Below are 22,531 nucleotides of genomic sequence, written 5' to 3'. Positions count from 1 at the left end.
CATTTTCATTGAAATTAATGAAATATTTCCATAAATATAATGTAGTGATTTTTGCATTGAAAAATGTTGGTTGGCAGAACTAATTCCTTTCAGGCAAATTGATGAATTGACAGATAAAGCCGTGGTGGAAAGTTCGGAGTACCAACATAGAAAAATAAAATATAACCATGAAAACTGTGCGTTTCTGATATATTCTCGCACGATTTCGTTCTACAAGATGTGGAAGAATGAACGGAATAACCACAGAATTAGAGAAACTAAGTTCCAGAATTCTGGATGATTTTCCTTCTCCCAAAATAATTATCAATTCAAACGAAAGTAGTCATTTATTCTCGAATACTTTATTTGATGTTTTATATCAAGCTTCAATCGTTATCATTCACTTCATTTTTGAGTTGAATGGTTTTCCTAGGGAATTATGGGTACTTATATTGATTGTGTCTTATCGAGGCAGCTATCAAGAAAAATGAAAATTGATATAACAAATTTTTGTCAACGTTCAACAAATACATACATTTGTTTCTCCGACGACAAACTATACGATAACTGATTCTGAACATACAAAGAATCTAAGGAAATCGTGCGTACCGTTTCAGAGATAAATGAGGCCTTCAATATTAACAAAATACATAGGGTTCAAAAAGAATACCAAAAATAAAAAACTCTGCTAATGACCGGAAGAAGAAAATATACCGGAGAAAATGAATGAACATGGAAGAAGAAATAATTAATATCATTTGTGGGGAATACAAGGCTAGAATCAATGAAAAAAACACAGACGAGCTTGGGCATAAAACCTAAGCCCCCTCTGTTAGTTAGAACGTGTGACACAAGAGTGGCATTTTTCGTGTCACAAGTGCCCATAAATCGGCTGCAATTTCGTTTGTTTATGTGACATCATCGCATTTGTTTTATGCCGCAGTTAAAAATGATCTCCGTTATAACTAAATGGAATTAATAGATTATTTTGGGGACTTAATAATGTTATATATCAAGGAGTTTACACTTCGAACCTTCAGGAATTGGACCTTTCGAACACAAATATATTATTATTATGTCGTAAATTTTCGTCTTAATGATGCTTTCGGGAGTTTCGATATAGTAAGTAATTGTATACAGAAGTATTCTGAACAAGAATTGAAGCTTTTCGGTCATTGTTGAAGTGAGAACTTTACTCTAACACTAACGACTTGCTAGGGTTAGTAACAGTTTTTATTAATGAAATGGTGCGTTTGAGACGAATATTGATGGAACAGAAAATAATCATATCGTACAGGTTTAGTGGTAATCTATAAAAAAACATATGAATGGAAATTCTAAAGGTGTAAGTTACAGTTTTTACGTAGACCGTGCATAAATCTCAGGCAAGAATTCTGCAGAATTTGAATCCCATTTCTATCTCGATTTCTATCGAAAGCAGTTAAGCAGGGACCGAAGACAGCATCACAATAGTTGATATACAGGGTATCCCGTAAAGACCACGTCAAACCGAGGGAGAATGTAGATCAAAGGATAACCCACCTGCTATGACAAAATTCCCATTATAAAAGTCTTACCGTTTTCGAGATATTTTTTTTTTTGAAAATAATTAATTTTTGCCCCTTTCAATAGTTCTGCCCTTACGGTTGGTACAATTTTACATCTTTCTGGTTAATTTTTTCAGTAAAATATTGCTGAAGAATGATTCCAACGTTTACATTAAAAACATCCTCCGAAAATTTTAAAGGGGGGCTATGAGAAATATTTTTATTGGAAATTTTGTTAGTGGATAATTTTGTTCATGAAGTTCAGCCCATCGTAGTGAAAAAAAAATTTTCCGAGCTACTGCTGCACATTACACCAATAAATTGTCTATTTTATAGTGATTTTAAAGAGGTATCACACAAGTCATTTGTTATTCAAAGAAAAAAGATATGGCTGTTTTTATCCAAATGAGTACGTTTCTGACAAAATCAAGTTTGTCAATTCTGTTGAGAAATCTTCGATGTTGCATTACTTAGTGAACAATGGCAATTGTTTACGTGCGAAAATATTACTCGCATAATTATTCACCTCAACCAAATTCAATTTTGCCGGCAAATTTTGGAAAACATCATGCAGATCCACATTTTTTTAATAAGATCATTTGGAGCGACGAGTCTTCCTGTACCAAGGATGGGTACATGAAGACCTAAATCCTCTGGACTTTTAATATTGGGGCTGCCTAAAAGACAAAGTATACGCAACACCCATACGTGATGAAGCCGAATTGCGGATGCGTTCACTCAATTCGGCATCATCACGTATGGGTGTTGCGTATACTTTGTCTTTTAGGCAGCCCCAATATTAAAAGTCCAGAGGATTTAGGTCTTCATGTACCCATCCTTGGTACAGGAAGACTCGTCGCTCCAAATAATAAAAGTCCATAGGATTTAGGTCAGGTGAACAATGAGGCCACAAAATTTTCCCTTCTCTTCCAATCCACCGGTGGGGATAAGTTCTATTCAAATGTGCGGTAACTTCGAGTCAGTAATGTAATGTGCTGGGCATCCATCATGTTGAAACCACAGACTACGTCGCAGCGCCAGTGGCACATCTTCCAATAAAATGGGCAGCTGGTTGGTTAAAAATTCCAAATAATAGTTTGCGTTCAGTGATGGCGGCAGTTCGATCGGGCCCAAAATTGCACCATTAAATATTCCAGTCCATAAATTGATCTTGAATCGATATTGTGATCTATCTTCTCTCTCCTCGTGTGGATTTATGATATTCCAGCTATGCAAATTGTGGAAATTCATGTACCCATCCTTGGTATAGGAAGACTCGTCGCTCCAAATGATCTTATTAAAAAAATCTGGATCTGCATGATGTTTTCCAAAATTTGCCGGCAAAATTGAATTTCGTTGAGGTGAATAATTATGCGAGTAATATTTTCGCACGTAAACAATTGCCATTGTTCACTAAGTAATGCAACATCGAAGATTTCTCAACAGAATTGACAAACTTGATTTTGTCAGAAACTTACCCATTTGGATAAAAACAGCCATATCTTTTTTCTTTGAATAACAAACGACTTGTGTGATACCTCTTTAAAATCACTATAAAATAGACAATTTATTGGTGTAATGTGCAGCAGTAGCTCGGAAATTTTTTTTTTCACTACGATGGGCTAAACTTCATGAACAAAATTATCCACTACCAAAATTCCCAATAAAAATATTTCTCATAGCCCCCTTTAAAATTTTCGGAGGATGTTTTTAATGTAAACGTTAAAATGATTCTTCAGCAATATTTTACTGAAAAAATTAACCAGAAAGATGTAAAATTGTACCAACCGCGAGGACAGAACTATTGAAAGGGGCAAAAATTAATTATTTTCAAAAAAAAAAAAATATCTCGAAAACGGTGAAACTTTTATAATGGGAATTTTGTCATAGCAGGTGGGTTATTCTTTGATCTACATTCTCCTTCGGTTTGACGTGGTCTTTACGGGACACCCTGTATGACAGTACCGTAGACTCGTACAGTGAAATTTTGCTGGATTTACTTGGAATACTCACCTTTGAATTGATATAAACTTCTCAAACTTGCATAAGCTTTCAACAACCAGTTTGATATATGCCTAATGAAACGCAAATCGGTATCGACCTTTAAACCCAAATCTCTTGTAAACTTCAGAAAACTGATTTTGCTGCCATCCATAATAATATGTTCGCTAAAAATCTGCAAGAACCGTATTTCATTTTCACGACCAGAAAGTTAACATACTGATTTATTGAAATTGCTCTATCATTTCATCATGATGTTTGTTATTTTGGAATTTTGTATAGTATGGTAGACTACCTCGGTAGCGCAGTGGATTAACAGTCGACTGTGGTGCTAAAGTACCGGGTTCGAATCCTGGTTAGGTCATGGATGTGTATGTCTGGTGGTGATGAATTTGATAGAGTTTAAAAATATAAATTTGAATGATGACTGGATAGTGATCCACTAAGGTCAAAAAACTAAAATAAAAAAAAGTATAGTATGGTATGCTGTCAAAAGATAAGGTTAACCTCACTGATGATGAATGCGTGGTGAAACACAAGTATGTTCGATCGGTCTTCGGTCCGTAAACACGATAATTCTCGAACGGGGAAAACTAGAAACTTCATGGTATATGTTCGGACCTCGAATGCCAGGAAAAATTCTATTAGAGGTTCCGCAAATATGGTCTTCCGAAAATTTGTTTTCCTAGTGATTTCAAACTCTCTGACCTCATATTTCAGTTGTATAACCTAGATAGGTTTTACAACTGAAATATGTTACCAAAATTAATTCTGTTAGATCCCAATGTTTTATGTTGATGTTTTTTAGATACTTTGAAATAACAAGTTATTATCCACTAAAATGTTATTTTGTTTTCAGGTTATGACTTGGCATCATCTCCCACAACCTCGAGCTTGGATTGCTTGAACTTAATTGTACAAAATTTATCGAATAATAAAATTTCCGAGCCTACGGAACCTACATAGTGAATTTCTGATGTTTTTTGTACTTTTATTTGTAACCCTTTCCTGCTCTTTTTTTAAGAAAAACAAAATGTGATAACATATGACAAATTTTATTGATGCGTTGTTCCTATTATAAAATACTTCTTTCACTTATATCAGATTTTTCAGATTTATACCTACTCGATTTCAGGGGATCGCGTCTGTTTCAGATGGCGCATACATCGTTTATATTTGACATTTCTTTCGATTCTCGGCTCTCGTGATCTTTGAGTATAGAACAATAATATTTTATATTCTATGCTCGTAACAATCTTCTATACTCTGTCATTATATTCCATTTCATCAAAAATTCGATAGGAACTGAATTGTAATTTATTGTGAAAGTTCATCCAAAATCAGTATTTCATTTTTAAACGGCGCCAGGCAGATAGCGGGAATTCGAAAATTTCTGAAGAGCGCCACCTTACAAAACTCTGGTGAAGAAGAACACCAAAGCAACAGGTGGATATCTCAAAAAGTCTGAAACAAAATCGAATCAGTACACACGCCAGGGATTCTATGCATTTTAATCACTAGTAAGTATAGTTTCATGAAATAGTCTTGTCAAATACCATTCGAGCTTTTAATTTTTCCTGTGAAAAAAATCTGAAAAACCTTGTGAAGTAATGCTTTTTCGAAAATCCTCCTTTTCGATTCGGATTTTTGTTGTCACCAGCACTCATGCTTCTTGTTGAAATATTACTTAGCAACGTGCTTTTTCATTTTTTTCCGGAAAAATCAGATTCTCTTATGATATTACCTATAGATGAAACAATTGCAGCAATTTTTAGTAATATTTACCATGATTACGACTTTGGAATAAGTAAGATACATTGGAAACTGTGTAGGGTTTGAACAACAAAATAATAAAGAATAATATAGGTATTACAATTTTATTTCGTATTTTTCTTCCAAAAAGTCATTCATCTGGCATACAACCGCACAGATTTCGAATTGAATTGATTATTTTAGACTATTAAAATTTAAAAAAACTATCAATTCCCCCAATAAAGATTTGAATAAACAATAAAATTTGTGAATATTACCAATTCATCGGAAAAATTAAATTTTTTTTGGAAAAATTCACTATTATGTAACCATCCTAGTTAGTCATTACTCTGGCCCTATTATACTAAAAAATTACATAAACGACATAACAAATGGAGCTATAAATTTCCGAAGTAAACATTTTGCATTTAAAGTGCATTAAAGTGCAGTATTATTTTTTTCAACTGGATTTTGAAGCTTAAATATACATATTTGAGTCAATCTACGCAAGCTATCATTTCGAGTTGTATGAATTGAAAAAAAAAATATTTGAATATATTGATGATACAATTTAAATAAATTGTTTTCATTGTTTTGATGCGTAATAATGACAGGATCAGATAAGTTTTTTCCAATTTAGTGAGATTTTTCGGAAATATAAAAAATATATTTCAGAGGATTCCAGAGTTCTGACGCCATTGTCTCATTTTAAAACGTTGTTCCCTTTTACTCAGTTCGTTAATAGGTCTTATAATTTTGTATTCCTTTTTCTTTAAATATTGATCACGTTCCTTTTGTCTTAGTTTTTCTCTTCCATCTGGATTCGCCTTCAATCTATCATACCTTTTTTTTCAGCTTGCCTTTTCCGCTTTTATATTTCTTTCCTTGACAACGGCATATTACCCTTAAAATGAATCCGATTTCTTTCAACGAAATAATGAAATGATTTTATCTACTCCTGTTGAATTATATATTCATTATTCAACTGCTTTTGAGCAATTAATAGTATCTATTAACAAACAGCGTGAGTTATAATAACTCATTACTATAACTCACTATACTAAATCGGAAAATATGGATCTATGCTTCTATACTTCTGTGCTTCCATTCGATTGGCCGAAAGGGAACATTCCATTATTGTTATTGAGGGAGGAATGTCACTTTGATAATTTTGACGTTTATAGGTAAGTTTTGGAGTTTGTCAATATCAATAAAGTTCTTTCTCTATTCTTGTATTTTAGTATTTATTGTAATAGTCGTAAAGAAAGTATAGTATAATTATTATACCGCAAGTTGAATAACTTGCGGTAATGGTCATAACTCACTTGATGAATTACAGCACTCACCTGCGGCTCGTGCTGCAAACTTCATCTGCGTGAGTTATGACCTACATTACCGCTCGTGAATAATATGCTATTATTCTGAAAGTATTGATTTATGTTACTTATTATATGTGTTGGTTAAATTGGGAGATTGTCAGTATCCTACGGAAACACAAGTTTTCAATCAACATTTATATTCTTTCAAGATCAACAGCAAAATAATGAAAAACATTTCGACTGATTCGAACACATCTTCTGAATTAATTGAGGTATATAAAAAGTTTAAGTTTATTAGAATAAATTATGTATTGTCTTATTTTATCGGTAATTTCGAAGACATATTCAATCGAATCCCTGATATCTTTTTATAGTTGGGACTGTGGAAGCAACTGTTTTTCTTGTTGCATTATCTGATGAGCTGCCATGTCCATCTCCTCTTGGGTCATTTCCATTGCTTCTTGCATTTCTTTAGAAGTATTTCTAATGAACTCTGGGTCAGCGTATTCTCCCAAACCTTGCTCAATTAAAATCCTTCCTACCAAACTCTCAGCAGAGCCTATAACTTCAAAAGGAGGGGTATCATTGGTTGGCGGTACTCCCATTGCAACATTGCCGTTCGGTCTCCCTAAACCAGAAATTTCGATATTAGGTACTGTAGAAATGCTGAATTTCCAAAAAAAAACATTTTTAGTGCAAATCCACTAATAATTAAGGGTGTTTCTCTCACATTTAAAACAAAAGTTAATGTGTTAGAGATCAAACAGAGTTCAAACATTGAACGTCAAAATGCACACCCTTACCCTTGTAGGTAGGCTGAAGAAAATCAGATCTCCTGTAAAATGCCAAAAAAACATTTAGCCTATATTTTTAAAAATAATAGAAATTTCACACGATTGGGTTTGATCAAATTATCAGGAAATATATCAATTCAAAAAGTTCGATTCACTCCATATAAGTAATAGAAAAATATAGGCGATTTTATTAATTGCAGTGAAGAAGAAATTTTACTTTATTAATAAAAAGTAACTCACTCTATAACACCAGGAATACTTTTTCCCAGAGGACTAACGTGGTTGATTCCACCATGGGTTCCTCTTCGAGAAGCACTAAATGGTAAGAATTCCATACTTGATTCCACAGGAGAATTTTTAGGTTTCGTAGAGTTTTTTCTGTTCAAAAACTTTTCTCTGAAACTTGCACCTCTTCGCATTGAAGACCAAACGCTTCCAAATAGCGTATGGTTTCTCTGTTAAAAGAAATATAAATTCAAAATTTGGATGTTAGTTTTTATCAGATACAATAACAATGACCGGTATCTGAGTTCTATCTCATGATAGTTTAGTTTAGACATATCCTAAAATTACAATTCGGTAGAATTATGAGACCCAAAATAACTTAATAAAGAGGGCTGACTTTTTAGAAGAGAAGGACAATGAACCATAGTGTCACACCCATTGGCAAGGTGTTTCAAATTTTATCAAGGGGTCCTTCATTTGTTAAGGAAATTCAGTCAAAGATCACAGGAGAAATACACTGATCAACAAATGCTAGGGATCACTTATGAACTTCTCTTCATTTGTATTTTTTTCAAGTTATCTCGTGAATATCTGTACATTATATGTTCTCTAAGGAAAAAGTAAGATGTTTTGAGTTGATTATATCAAAGTCTTCCTCACTTCATCGGCTCTTGTTCACAAAATCGATTATTATCTGTAGGCTGTTACAGGTGGAGTGAAAAGCAATGTGGTATTTGTTATTAAATCTGTTTTTTTCTCTCGTTCAAACACATAAGGTGACAATAATCGAAGAAATGAGAACAATATCAGCTTATAAGTCATGCCGAGAAGACGTTTGGCTCCTGTGCAACTGGACCAAATCATACGGTGGATACAGGAAGGTTTGTCCCAGCGAGAAGTGTCCCGGCGGTTGAATGTTTCGCAAAGTGTCGTGAGTTGGGCTTGGAATAGGTTCATCCAAAACGACTCAGTAGCTTATGTTTATGGGGGAGGTCGGCAGCGCAGTACAACAGCTGCCCAAGATCGTCTTTTGATCCTCAATGCTAGGAGAAATCCCACTTACCCGGCGTCACGGCTCAATAGATCACTGAGAGTTGCAACAGGAGTTCTAATTTCGAACCAGACTGTAAGACGACGACTACATGTTCGTGGTTTGAGAGCACGTAGGAGGGTACAACATCCCCGTTTGAATAGGGAACACCGGGTTCATCGACGGCAATGGGCTGAGGAGCACCGTAATTGGACACTTGAAGATTGGAGCCGATGTTTATTTACGGATGAGTCTAGATTTCGTTTGGTCAACTCCGATGGACGTATTCTTGCTTGGAGGGAAAGAGGTCGAAGGTATGCAGAACAGTTTATGGTACCCACAACAGCTTTTGGCGGAGGTTCTATATGTATATGGGGAGGCATTTGTTTGAACCAACGCACAGAGTTGGTTGTTTTGCAGAACACCATCATGACCAGCCAGAGATATCACGATATGATTATTGAACCCATAATTGTTCCGTTTGCGGCTGCCGTGGGCGAGAATTTCATTTTTAATTGACGATAATGCCCGTCCACACCGTAGTCGTCTGGTTAATGAAGCGCTAGAAACTCATGCTATTGATAGGATGGACTGGCCAGCTCGCTCTCCAGACATGAATTGCATCGAACATGCCTGGTCTGAGATGTCTAGACAATTGTCAACCTTAGAACAACCGATCAATAACCTGGAGGACCTTTCTAACGCTTTACGGGATATTTGGACGAATTCGCCCCAAAATTTTATAAATCGTTCTATCGAAAGTATGCCTCGTAGGGTAGAATGCTTGAGACGAGCTCGTGGGGGACCAACTAGGTACTAGCTTAACCGAAACTTCAGCCTTCTTGTGGTTTCATCATAACATTTTTATGTTATTCAAACACAGAATTTTGAGTGTTCCTAATAAAGTCTTTTTTCTCTCCAACTTTCCATTTTTTCATTCTTTTCTCAAGTAAACCATATTATCAACTGAAAATACTCTGATATCTGACTAAATTTATAATCTTGGAGCAAATATTTCAGAAATAAATTTAGAACAAGTAAGTGATCCCTATCAATTGTTGAGCAGTGTATATGTAATTCACCACATTTTAATACATATTACATTGAATCTGAAGCTTCAGCTTGACGTGACAAATCAGCATACTTGAGTTGAAAAGGGAACTTGTAATCGGATAAATTTTAGTAGTTATTTCCTCGGTTTTCTATGCTTTGTGCTAATAAATTAATAGGAATTAATATAATTTTCTAATAGAACTCACTCTATGTGTTGGTTCAGGCTCCATCATCTCGTCCAAATTTCCAGATATTGCTCTCTTCAGTTCGGGACCTGCCTCATGTAGAGTCCTCAAACCAGCTTGTAGAGTAACGGTGTGAGGAGTTTCCTTATCTCCACCCTTCAACTCCTCCTCTTTCCTCTTCTTGAATCTCTTGAAGAAATCCTGAATTAGGAAGGTAGCATAGAACTTACCTACAGTCACTTCGTCTTCAACTCCAGGTGGTGGTACAACTTGATCCAACAATTTAGGATCTGTTCGTTTCCAAATTTTTTTAATAACTGCCCTGAGCTCAGTGTTAGCGTCATCTATATTGCCTGAGGAATATTAAACAAATTTTATTGTTATTATGTAGGATGTTAATATTAAAAAAAGAGAAAATTTACCTTCTGTCTTTATTCTAAGAGATGTTCTGACAACAGCAAACAAGGTGGCATTAAAATAAACTGTACCATCGCTGTTCAATGGCATGTTCATTGATACTAGCCTCTTGCAAGCTACTCGGTAAGGACAGAGCTTTCCAAAACCAAGAGGTGGTGATATTTTTCGAAGAAGCGTGACTACATCCAGATGTTTTATTCTTCCTTTCGCATCTGGATCGTATTCACTCCACAACCTGATGAACTCGTCCAGATGATGACAACCCAAAATAGACCAGTCTCTGGTTAGATAATCGAAGTTGTCCATGATGACGGCCACGAAGAGATTGATAATCTTAATTTGAAAATGCATTGATTGAATATTTGTTCCTTTGATTGTTTTGCAATAAAATTCTTACCAGAAAAGAACACAAAACATAGAACGATATGAAGTAGGGAAAGGATATGTCTGATCCACAATACTCTTGGTCCAACCTGCTATCGCATTTAGCTTTATCGTCAGCACAGTCCATCATTATTTCCTGCCAAGCCTCACCTTTCATAACATAATAAAAAGTTATCAAATATGTTATATGTTACTGTATTGATTTACCTGTGGCTGATCTGAAAAGAACCAATATCGCTTGGAAAAAGGTTGCAAAATTCGAATTCCTATTTATATTTCCTTCGCTACTCCTAGACTCAATCTTTCCAAAAGTTTGCATACCAATAACGGCGTAGATGAAGAACAACATCAACACCAGCAGAGCAACGTAAGGCAAAGCTTGAAAGGATTTTAGAAATGTCCAAAGTAAGGTTCTTATACCTTCTCCTTTGCTCAGGAGTTTTATGAGCCTCATCACACGAAACAGCCGAAAGAACTTTCCTGTGAATTTGAAAGAACCCCCTCCTTTAGGCTAAAAGGAAAACGAGAAGTAAGTTAGATTATTTTGATATTATTTTGAAGGAACTACTTACAAATACTTCTTGATACACTATGTCAATGAACCCTCCTAAAACTATAACAAAATCGAAAAGATTCCAAGCATCACTCAGGTAATTCTGTAATTATAGATTATTAAAATTTGAAAATTTTCCACTGAATACATTTTGCTTGTACTTACTTTCACTCTAAAAGCTGCCAGTTTAAAGATGAACTCCATGGCGAAAATAGCAGTGAAGGCCATGTTTGACTCATCTAATATCATAATATAAAAATCAGAGGGATGAGGTATCTTCATGGCTAACGTTATGGTGTTTATAAGAATCAGCACAAAGATGGCATATTCGAAAGGTTTTGAAGTAACGAACCACCATACCTAAACAAAAGTATATGTGAGATTTACGAACGTTAGAAGTGAAACTTCAGAGCTGCTTTTTTTTACGGTTTTATTATGGTTGGATAAGGAATTGGATATGTTGAACTGAATTGAAAAAAATATCTAGATATAAGGTCAATCACTTTTTCATCTATTAGGTTGCTGATGATGCCATGCTGATGATTTGCATATGTTGTCTCACTTCAAATTGAGTAACATTAATGTTATAAATGAACGTTTCAATTATGAACTTGATAACATATCAAAAAATTTTAGACAGCTTGTATGGCTCTGAGCCATGGATCATTTCTTAGCTTTTAGTTAAGTGCTGCTACAGACTCATGTAGCAGTAAGTAGGCATGCTAGATTAATGGCTTTATTTAACGAGCGAGGAGGAATAATTCCCCTTTCTTAGTTGTCTGCCAACGAAAATACTTGATAGGGAATATTTCTAGACTTAGTTGAGCGAAGGCTAATCAAACTAATTCAATCTGTTGAGGCTATAGAAGATTCACACTAATAATATGCTCTTCGTTGTCAACAAGAGCTTCATGAACATTACCTTGTACTGTATTCGTTCTTTTGGTATGTACCTCCGCACAGGTTTCGCCTTCAGAGCGAATTCTATACAGTTTCTCTGGTTTTTATCAAGGTCGCAATTCTTATACTCCTGCTCACCCTCATTCTGGAAGGTAACGATAACGAAACCGACGAAGATATTAACCATGAAAAAGGCTATGATGATTATATAAGTTATATAGTAGACTGCCACAACTGGACGATAGTTCAAAATTGGTCCTTTGTTTTCCTCGTGAGAATCTATAGATACATGAAGGAGGGTTGGCCATCCTTCAAAGGTCGAAACTGTGAATAGGGTAAGCATGGCCTTAGCTACATTGTCGAAGTGAAAACGGTTTGTAGTCCAAAACCTCTCAACTATTTTGGGCTTGTTGATGTCTCCGTCTTGGTAAATGATGAATGTTCCACTATAAAAAAATAATCATGAAACCGATTAGCTTTAGAGCTTTGGAAGTTGCAAACTAGAAACTCACTTGCAATACGCTGCATCAAGTTTTGAATGATCTGAACATTCTGAGAACTTGCCCTGAAAAAATAATTTTTTTGATACAAACACAATTCAATTTCTCATATCTACCAACCTTGAAGAGTTGAACACCGATAACGGCGAACATGAACTGAAGTAGGCATGTGACGAGTACAATATTACCAATGGTTTTGATAGCAACAATTACGCACTGGACGACATGCTAGAAACAAAAACACATTTAAAGTAATCATACCGCGACATCTGTCATCGCACTCACCTTTAAACCTTTAGCTCTATTGATAGCCCTCAAAGGTCTGAGTACCTTCAAAACCCTCAAAATCTTGAATACTGACATACCACCTTCCCTGAAGAAAAAAATAATCTATTGAAAGAATTTGACTCAACGAATGAACCCTTTTTTTTGCTTACCTACTCCAAATGGATGTCAAAGATACACAAACAACGATCAAATCAAGGACGTTGAATGCAGATCTAAAGAAAGCACCTTCGTGCAGAATGCATCCATATGCTATAGACTTGAGTAATAGCTCAACGGTGAAGATAGCGGTAAAGTATGGATCACAAATAACTGGGAGCTTAACAAATACAGAGTGAAGTTTAAGTATTAAAGCATATAGATTTATTAGAAATAATCTCACCCTAGTGAAGAAATCATCAGCACCTGTTTTTACAGGTTCCTCTAAGGCCAAAAGAGCTGAGGATACCAGAATACAGACAAGGATGACGTTGCTGAAGACGCTATGGTTGCAAAACCAGTGACAGAAAACTCTAAACCTGTGGAAATAGATCAGTATCTTCCAGTTTACGAAAAGAAACATTCGATTATATGTATTTCATATCCACATTTTCTCTGATAACTATTGTTTCTGTTGTATAAATAGAATCTAGGTTTCAACAGAGACTGCTCTAAATATTATGTTATATACTTTTCTTATACTCAGTGTCAAATAAGTATTACACATAGAACTAATTATTCTTCAACCTAATTTTTTGGAAATTATAAATCTGACATCAAGAAAGCAATAATATTTTCGAGAAATTTAAGAATGTGTAATCCAAAAACATCGATAAATTGTTAGGCGATGTTTATTTATGGCACATCGTTTCAGGACGAAATGAACTACGAGAAGCAAACAATATTTCTAAAAATTGCTCTTTAACGTTTTTCTTTTCTCCAATGATTCTGCAGATTCTGTGAGATATGAGCAACTAATAATACATATCTTCTGTGAAATTTGCTTTGTTTTTCTTGTTTACTTTCATCTCTTTAACATCATTAAAGAATTACAGTTTTATTGATACCAATAACCAGTGTTGATTGAAATAAACAAAACGGGTCAATTCAAATAGATGACACTAATGACAAAAATTTATTAACCTAAAGACAATAAATTGAAGTTGTTATTAGTTATTTATGCAACAAGTGCAATAAACAATTTTTGCACGAGTTGCATACAACATTTTTTCTACGTTCATGCAAAAAGCAAAAAATGATTTATTGAGGTGCGGCACTAGTTGTAGGAAAATGAAAAGCGCCACTTGAATACTTTATTATTAATATCGATTTGCATTGAAACAGGAACTAATAGGTTACGAACAATTTAACTCAAACTTTATTTTTACCCTCAATGTTGAAAGTGAATGAACAATTGGTGCAATTTTCAATATGAATATTTCGTAGTGAAGTACTTTTTAAATCCACTTCTTGATTTGTTACTGCTGTAAACGTACTAGTACTTGGTAACTGTACAGTGCATCCCATTTTCGGTGAGACAGCCAGGTTTCTCGCTTGTTATTTAAGATAGAGCCTTGCGGTTTTCACGTTCCTGTCCTACTTTTTCGTGAAACTCAAGTTGGTCTAATCAGATTCTGTATAACTGTTTCCGTTCAAAAGATACAGGGTGATTTTGGAAATTGATACTTTTCGGACCCCTTCTTTATCTCCGAAATTATTAGAAATAATGCTGAGCTTAAAACTACGTCTGAATCAGAATTCTGCGTAGAATCCAGTGGCGTACTCAATATTTTTTTTTCGGGGTATGGTTTTGAAGATTCAACACAAACCTATATTTTTTTTAATGGAACACCCTATATATCATTACTTCGTTGAATTCGTTATTTTTTTCCCTTCAAAATGATATATGATACTATGTAGGTAGGATGTTCAGAAATGTTAAAAAAACACTAAAACGTCAAATAATGATGATTTTTTGTAAATGGGCCATGAATTTTCTATGTTTCAATAAGAGGATTATTACTTTCGATTTTTAAAAGTAGTAGGTCATTGATGACACAAACATCCTTGTTGTTATTATGGCTACTGTGCATTTGGGAGCATTGTTTTATCAAGTAGGCATTGGAGGGAAAAAACCAATCTGATCTAGCTGTCATCGCTATAAATTATTGTTATTATTATTGATTCTTCTTTTCAATGGGAAATCCATTGCCCATTAACAAAAAATCATCATTATTTGATGTTTTAGTGTTTTTTTAACATTTCTGAACATCCTACCTACATAGTGTCATACATCATTTTGAAGCGAAAAGAATTACGAATTCAACGAAGTAATGGAACACATAGTGTTCCATTTAAAAAAACATAAGTTTGTGTTGAATCTTCTAAACCATACCCCGAAAAAAAATAATGAGTACGCCACTGGATTCTACGCAGAATTCTGATTCAGAAGTAGTTTTTACCTCAGCATTATTTCTAATAACTTCGGAGATAAAGGAGGTGTCCGAAAAGTATCAATTTCCAAAATCACCCTGTATCTTTTGAACGGAAACAGTTATGCACAATCTGATTAGACCAACTTGAGTTTCACGAAAAAGTAGGACAGGAACGTGAAAACCGCAAGGCTCTATCTTAAATAACAAGCGAGAAACCTGGCTGTCTCACCCAAAATGGGATGCACTGTACATCGTTATTTCCTTCAGGCTGAAATATTTGTTTGTCATGATGACAGCAGGTTGAAGTAGAATGACAGATGAGTACAATAAAAACTTTATTGCACTAGTGCAATGAAGAACTTTTTTTTCCATTAAATATAGTTCAATAAAGTTTTGCTTTTTGCATGAATGTAGAAAAAAAATGTTTTCTTATCAACTATATGCTTCATTAGTGTGAAGTCACTTTGCCACTTTAGTTTTCTTAGGTCAGGATGCTGTATGTACTAAGAGTTTGTGGACGACTTGGTGAAGCAGACAGTATTTTCCCAATTATACCCGAGTGAATATTTGAATTCTATCAACGGGCTAAACATAAACTTTAAAGTATTGGCTCTGAGAAAAAAAAATATCCTGTAATATTCAGAAGTCTTTGAAAATAGATGTTCTGTAGGTCTCCAAAGTGACCACGATGTAGTGTGAAGACTGAATTATGCAAGTCAATCTCGAAGAGGCTTCCAGATGAGGAACGATTGCTGATATTTCAAAAGATCATCACCAATGGAAATATCTATGAAATAGAGCCAGATCCCTCACTTGTTACGATATTCCAAAGAAGTGAGGGAGTTTCTAAGCGAGTCATCACCGACGAGACGAATTGCTCTCTTCTGGACAGAATCCAATAGTTTCAAGATATGTTTAGGTGCAACACTCCAAACATGGGAACTGTGCTCCAGGACAGGTCGAATAATCTGCCTTATACATCATTGAAATAAACATATTATTATAATAAGCATAGGACCAGGAGTGAAATAGCCACCTGCACCAAACAGAAAACCAAGTTTTTGGGATGCAATTTTAGCAATTGATCTCAAGTGACTTTCCTGAGTAAGGTTATTGTTGATAGTAATAACAAACATCGAGATGGATGACTTCAATGGAATGGTTACACCTGACAAGCTTATATTGGACACAATGAGATCATCTTTACTAGGGAAAAGACATGCTTGTGTTTTTTGTGCGATGAACATGTCTTTTCTAGGGAAAAGACTTTCGAGAGTTGTTGCCAAGTTCATTTTTTTTCCATTCGTTTCTGATTTGGTGGACTGGTACTGGAGCCCTGAACGAAAAGGCGGCAAGGCGAAGCTGTGTAGTGGGCGTGAAGTTGCTTTCAACAAATCGTTGATGTGAAGTAGGAATAGTATTAAAACCAGAACTGACCCCTGCGAAACAAAACCATTTATGGGTACAGTGTCAGATAAAACTCCATCAACCACTACATGGAGAGACCTCCTTAGAGAAAACTGGCCAGTAAAGAACAAAGATGGGGGTCATAACAAAGAAGCTTGATGAGGACGCCCTGATGCCAGACTCAATCGAATAATACCCTGGATATATCTAGTGATATCTAGGGATATATATGTGAGAAGTAAGCAAGCAGGTCACCAGTTGATCTCTGATGACGGGAACCATATTGCCCATCGTTGATAATTTCTGAGTATTCCAGATGTTTCATAAGCTCGATGTTAATGACTTTTTCATTGACCTTTGAAAGAATAAATAACAGAACGATAGGTCGAACATTAACAGAAAAGAAGAAGCACCATTAGTTCATAGCGCCTGGTGACCAAAATTAGATCGCACTAAAACTAAATCTGTCAGAAGTGGAGGGGAAGAACCACATAGTTCCACATCCGATGAAAAAGCAAAAATAATGCATCCAGACATAATCGACATTTTATTCAATTGAATTCAGCATCGAGTTACTTTCTACAACCTAGAAACCTCTGAAGATGCTTACCGCAGTAGTAAGTGGAATGTCAGGTGAATAATAAATATAATAATCTGAATACAACCGCTGGCTTACCAGAAATTCTACGTTTACACCTGCACAATAATATTATGCAGAAGAGCTCAAAACCCTTTGAAATAATTTTTGGACCAGTAGTCTCTACAAGTCAGTCGCAAGATTAACGTTGTTTTAAATATTTGAAGTCGTCAGTTTCCGGAAAATCAAGTTGCAGATACTATTTATTCTCGGTGTAAGACATTTGATTTCACTGAGTATATTTCGAAAAATATTTTCGAATACATCATTGTACGAAATGCAACTATTGGTAGGTATACCAATTTGTCGAAAGATGTGCTTGTCAAAATTGCATTTTGTATTTCAAAAATTTGATGGTGTAGATGTGAAGATGATGGTCAGAAAATGTCTTTAAAAACTAACTGATTTCAAATAAGCTTCGATAAAACGCAAAACAAGTATATCTTTTTCTAATCTACATTCAAAAATTTCAAAACATGATGCCAAGTTCTGAAAAATAAAACTCCAAATCACTCAAGTATCAAAAAGTAAAAAGGACAAAACTAGCAGGGGGTTCTGAATCAAATTGTTATTAGTGACAAAATTTTTTGATATTTCTTCTACTGGTTGTCGAGGAAACCTTTGTTAACATGAAATAAGTCATTAAAGTTACATCTTGAAATTGCTTGGGAATCTTCCAATGATTTTGCTATTGATATTATAGAAATTTCGTATTTGAAAAAGTTTTTGATGAAAATGTTCTGAGCAATTAATTGTTGATGTTGGTTTCCTCGTCAACCAAAAGCAGGTTTCAAAATCCAATGGGGACAACCATCATCTACCACAACCAGTTTCACCTGTTGTTTGGCGAGAATATGAAGAAAGAAGACGCTGGAGGTATAGGCAACTGAGAGTTTGGATTATCTGATTCAGGAATACTTGCTGCCTCTTCATCTGAAATCATTTAAGACCGCGAGGTGTTAGTTGAGATGAATCGACCACGTGACTGCAAGAGCTGTCAAAATAGAAGTCCAGGGAAGACATAAATCCTCCAAATCCGCCAGTTCAAAATAGCCAGAATGTACAATGTTCTGTTAGGATAATTTGAGTTACCTATACATATAATCAAGAGTTCTTTATTTATCTTGCAGCCACATTATGTCCTTAAACTTACTTGTTTGTGTGAGAGAAAATAAAAAGGGCTGTCCCTTTTGGTATTGGTTTGATTTTGTTGACGTGTATCTCTGAAAATCTTCTTCTTGGTTGTGGAGCTTCCTCGGTATCTTCTGAAAATTATCAACACAACTTCTGTGCATACCCTTACCACAACTCATACTATGTTCAGGATCATTTCAAGTTTTCAACAAATAGTGATTGTGTCGTTTTAATGAGTGTACCTATACCTATTTTGGGAGAGTTAGCACTAACTACACTCTCTGTTATATTTAACCAGGCTTTAAGAAACCATTACAAAAATGTATTGAACCAAATCATATCCTCTCACCTTCTCCCAATCTGTCTTCCTCATTATATTCTTCTTCATATACATCTTCTTCTTCTTCCATATGGATTTTGGTCTCTGAACCATTGTCTTTTCTACTTCCTGACCTATTCGAATAAATTAATATAAACATGAAAGTAACTAATGCTAAGGTTAATGTATTTTATTGAAAAGTCAGTAATATAGTGGATTGAATAGCGTTTGATAAGTGATGAAAGAGTATCTGTCAAACTAGCCATCTGCATCTTTAAACGTACGTAACATTGGTTGATTAAATAATGATATGATGACTGAAAAAGGGTCCATTAATAATAGTTGAAGTTTGTCTAATGAATCAATTTGTATCATAATATGAATGAATTTCTGGTAAAACTGAAGTCAATGCATTTGAAACAAACAGATTGAATAATTCGTTGGCTTGTATGAAATTATTCGGAAGGTGTCTTCTTCAAAAGCAATGCATAATCTCAGTATGAATAACACATATATTTGTTTCATTACCCAATTCCGAGTATTTTTTCAACTTGCTAGTATACAAATACAATAAATAATAGATATGTAAATATGAAGAAATATATACACGAGCATATTTCAATCAATGAAAATTATCCTCTCTCGAAAAACGTTAAATCTTTTTTTTTCTGTGAGACATGATCATAACATGATTACCTTTCAGAACCATAATGACCTTCTTCCTCTGCTTCCTCTTCTACGCTTTGTTCCTCTCGTCCTTCTTCCAAAATAGGAGTTATCGTTCTTGATCTGTTTTCTTCTTCGCCTTGGTCCCCTTCTTCTTTCTCTACCTCATTCAGAGATTCTGCGTCAGCAAGATTGTCGACAGCAATGGCCAAGAAAACATTTAGCAGGATATCTAGGCTGTGTTAAGGATAATCAATATTATAGCGAAATGTTACTGAAGCTGATTAATGTTGACCTCTATAGAGTCAAATTACAGTTATGCAAAAGGATACAATTACCACAAATGAACAGAATGATGAAATATATGCAAGCCAGAATACCAGGAAAGCCTACTCCACCATAAGCTTCTATTCCGTTATACATAACCACATTCCAATCTTCACCAGTAAGGATCTGAAAAGAAAATTAATGAGATCAAATACATATGTGTATAGCTCTAAAAGTTCTGAGATATAGTGTCATTTTCACCTGAAATACAGTCAGAAGAGCTTGCCAGAAGCAATCAAAATTCGACCTTGGTTTGTTCTCATTCTTGTTGAAGTTAAATCTCCCTCCAAATACTTGCATGCCTAGGAGAGCAAAGATTACAATAAACAAGAAGAGAAGGAGCAAAAGAGAAGCGATGGACTGTATGGAATTCAACAGAGACACCACAAGATTGGAGAGTGACTTCCAATATCTGCAAAGAATATCAGTTAAATTATTCGTGATAACACAACATAGTCAGAACAGCTTTCATGAAACTCACTTGGTAACCTTGAAAACCCTCAACAAACGTACACAACGGAGTACAGAAATTCCCAACGGTGGCATTATGGACTGCTTCGTCAATACTGTTTCAGCAATACTTCCGATAACAACAAAGCAATCAAAACGATTGAACTGCGATACAAAATATCCCTACAAGAAGAAAAAGAAATCAAAGGTGAGGAACAATACAAAATCACCCTCATCTTAACTCACCTGCAATCCTAAACTATACATTTTCACTAACATTTCAAGGGTGAATAAAGTGATGAAGAATATATTGGTTATATCTGAAAAATAAGGGAAATTCTATTAGTATTAAGGCAAACTGTATCACATTTATTATTTTCGATACCTTGAAACTGATCCAGATATATAGGTTGTCCGTGATGTTCAGAAGCTAAAACTAGAGTGTTCAAAAACACCAAAATGATAATTAACCAATAGAATGCTTGTGATTTCACAGCCTTTCTACAAGATCTCCTACATTTCCTGTTGAAACGATCGAAACACTGTTTTCTTCTTTTGAACCAAGAATCCTTCTGATTATCATCTTCTCCTAGGCGATCTGTTGACTCCATCTCGTTTCTTAAACTTGATTTGGTATCCTGTGTCTGTTGTTCCTTCTCCCCTTCTGGTTCGATGTCTTCAGCTTGTGTTATCCAGTCCAAATAACCTCTAAGATCTTCTTCGATCTGCTGTTTTTCACGTAGTTTTTGGAAATCACCTCTATTTTTGGCCTTTTCCCTCTCCTTGGAGAATTCTCTGAAATTTTCAGAGGTTAAAAGTAAAGTTCTAATGAAAATACGAAAGCATGGGTTAATTGTTACACATGATAACCACTAGAATTTTATAATAAATTCTTTTTTAGGAAGGAAACCTTATAAATTACAGAAAAACTCAAATAACAAGGTGCTTGAGATTTCGAATGATATTTTGAAATTTGTTGAATTTGAGAGATCAATAATGAAATTAAATAAATTAAACCTCAAAGGAAATTCATTGCAATTCTAATGATATATCGATATATTCGAAAATAAGAAATTAAAAATTCTCAGTTAAAACACTGAATTTTGAAAATAACATAAATCAACAAAACCTCTAAAAAACATGGATAAATTTATTAAATGTAAATACAATTGAATGAACGCCGTGAATGAGAAATTACATTTTCATGTTGAAATTATGAAAATTTCTGTGGTATTGCATCACAGTTAGGATATCACATAGTATTAATACATTTCTTATGGAAATGTCAAGACAACAAGAAATGTACATTGTAATATCTTCTGTTTTTCAAAATTTTGCGATATTTTTCAAAAAAGCCTAGTTATCAGTGGTGAAAATAAAAATATAACTCTGTTATTGTAATAACTACAACAAAGTTTTCTCAGTGTATAAGAAACGAATATAAACCTACCCGCTGAGGACACCAAGAATCAAATTCATAACGAAAAAAGCTCCCAAGATTACCATAGAGACGAAGTAAGACCATTGCCAAGTTCTGCCTAGGGCATCTTGGATCTGAAAAATTGAATGAAAAAATTCATATTTTAAGAAGGAAATTATAAAATAGGAATGTTTACATTAGAACATAACTACTGGTGGGTAGTAAATTTGACAGAGATTACAGTGACTGTATATACTACTATACTACGAGTATATACAATCGCTGTAACAGAGATGTGGCAGAGAGTGGTGAGCCCGACGTGGGGCAGAAAGCTGCGATCACGTTGGAGTGCTAAGCTGTCCCTCAAGCTAGGTTGACATGGGTAGTGCATTGCGTTCGATTATTTCACGCCTTTTTCACGGGCGACGAAATGACGTATATTCGTATCTCCAGAACCTATTTGGCAAATTTATGTTGTTTCTTCGTCGGCCCAAAGGGATGCCGACCAGCCCTGATGACTGCACATGTCTTTCTGCGTCAATCTAGATATTTATGACTATGATGCAGCTCCTTTTTGATGGGAATTAACTTTGTCGGTATTCCTGCCTGTTGTTTATGACCGAATTAAATATCATTCCGAATTTCTAAACATGTGATTTTTGTTGATCAATCGCAAAACGTTTGTGGCTCTATTTTCATAGGACTTTTTTCATCCAAGGAATTTCCTTTTTTCGTTTTCTCTTGCCGCTAATATTTTCACAAAAATTTTTGTCTGAGAATTGTTTTATATAGTTAGGCTATATGCAGGGTATCCCGGAAAGAATGCGATAAAT

The 22,531-nt window shown here is 34.8% G+C and overlaps 2 protein-coding genes across 6 annotated transcripts in view; one reads left to right on the top strand and one right to left on the bottom strand.

Moving 5' to 3' along the window:
* Positions 1–4,509, top strand: part of LOC123675185 (transcription factor SUM-1) — a 33,962-nt gene extending 29,453 nt beyond the window's left edge. The window contains exon 4 of the mRNA XM_045610493.1: positions 4,387–4,509. Within this exon, the coding sequence (XP_045466449.1) occupies positions 4,387–4,493 (107 nt within the window). The 3' untranslated portion in view covers positions 4,494–4,509. The remainder of the gene's footprint in view (positions 1–4,386) is intronic.
* A 2,269-nt stretch (positions 4,510–6,778) lies between these two features.
* LOC123675184 (muscle calcium channel subunit alpha-1) overlaps positions 6,779–22,531 on the bottom strand; it is a 38,891-nt gene continuing 23,138 nt past the window's right edge. For 2 of the 5 annotated variants that reach the window (XM_045610487.1, XM_045610492.1), the window contains 23 exons: positions 21,729–21,832; positions 20,664–21,073; positions 20,525–20,598; positions 20,310–20,461; positions 20,030–20,240; positions 19,834–19,954; positions 19,532–19,733; positions 18,866–18,969; positions 18,536–18,647; positions 13,077–13,442; positions 12,925–13,012; positions 12,760–12,867; positions 12,652–12,704; positions 12,162–12,585; positions 11,405–11,599; positions 11,259–11,342; positions 10,894–11,197; positions 10,700–10,836; positions 10,308–10,635; positions 9,907–10,238; positions 7,633–7,847; positions 7,402–7,433; positions 6,779–7,226 (listed from right to left, as the gene is read on the bottom strand). In XM_045610487.1, coding sequence (XP_045466443.1) covers positions 6,967–7,226; positions 7,402–7,433; positions 7,633–7,847; positions 9,907–10,238; positions 10,308–10,635; positions 10,700–10,836; positions 10,894–11,197; positions 11,259–11,342; positions 11,405–11,599; positions 12,162–12,585; positions 12,652–12,704; positions 12,760–12,867; positions 12,925–13,012; positions 13,077–13,442; positions 18,536–18,647; positions 18,866–18,969; positions 19,532–19,733; positions 19,834–19,954; positions 20,030–20,240; positions 20,310–20,461; positions 20,525–20,598; positions 20,664–21,073; positions 21,729–21,832 — 4,416 coding nt within the window. In that variant the 3' untranslated portion in view covers positions 6,779–6,966. Of the gene's footprint in view, positions 7,227–7,401; positions 7,434–7,632; positions 7,848–9,906; positions 10,239–10,307; positions 10,636–10,699; positions 10,837–10,893; positions 11,198–11,258; positions 11,343–11,404; positions 11,600–12,161; positions 12,586–12,651; positions 12,705–12,759; positions 12,868–12,924; positions 13,013–13,076; positions 13,443–18,218; positions 18,316–18,535; positions 18,648–18,865; positions 18,970–19,531; positions 19,734–19,833; positions 19,955–20,029; positions 20,241–20,309; positions 20,462–20,524; positions 20,599–20,663; positions 21,074–21,728; positions 21,833–22,531 lie in introns of all 5 variants that reach the window. The other 3 variants (XM_045610488.1, XM_045610489.1, XM_045610491.1) reach the window with 3 other exon arrangements.

The sequence above is a fragment of the Harmonia axyridis genome, chromosome 3 (genome assembly GCF_914767665.1).
Source record: "Harmonia axyridis chromosome 3, icHarAxyr1.1, whole genome shotgun sequence".
Lineage (NCBI taxonomy): Eukaryota > Metazoa > Arthropoda > Insecta > Coleoptera > Coccinellidae > Harmonia > Harmonia axyridis.
The sequence above is the reverse complement of the archived record's forward strand: the minus strand, read 5'-3'. Positions and strand labels throughout refer to the sequence as shown.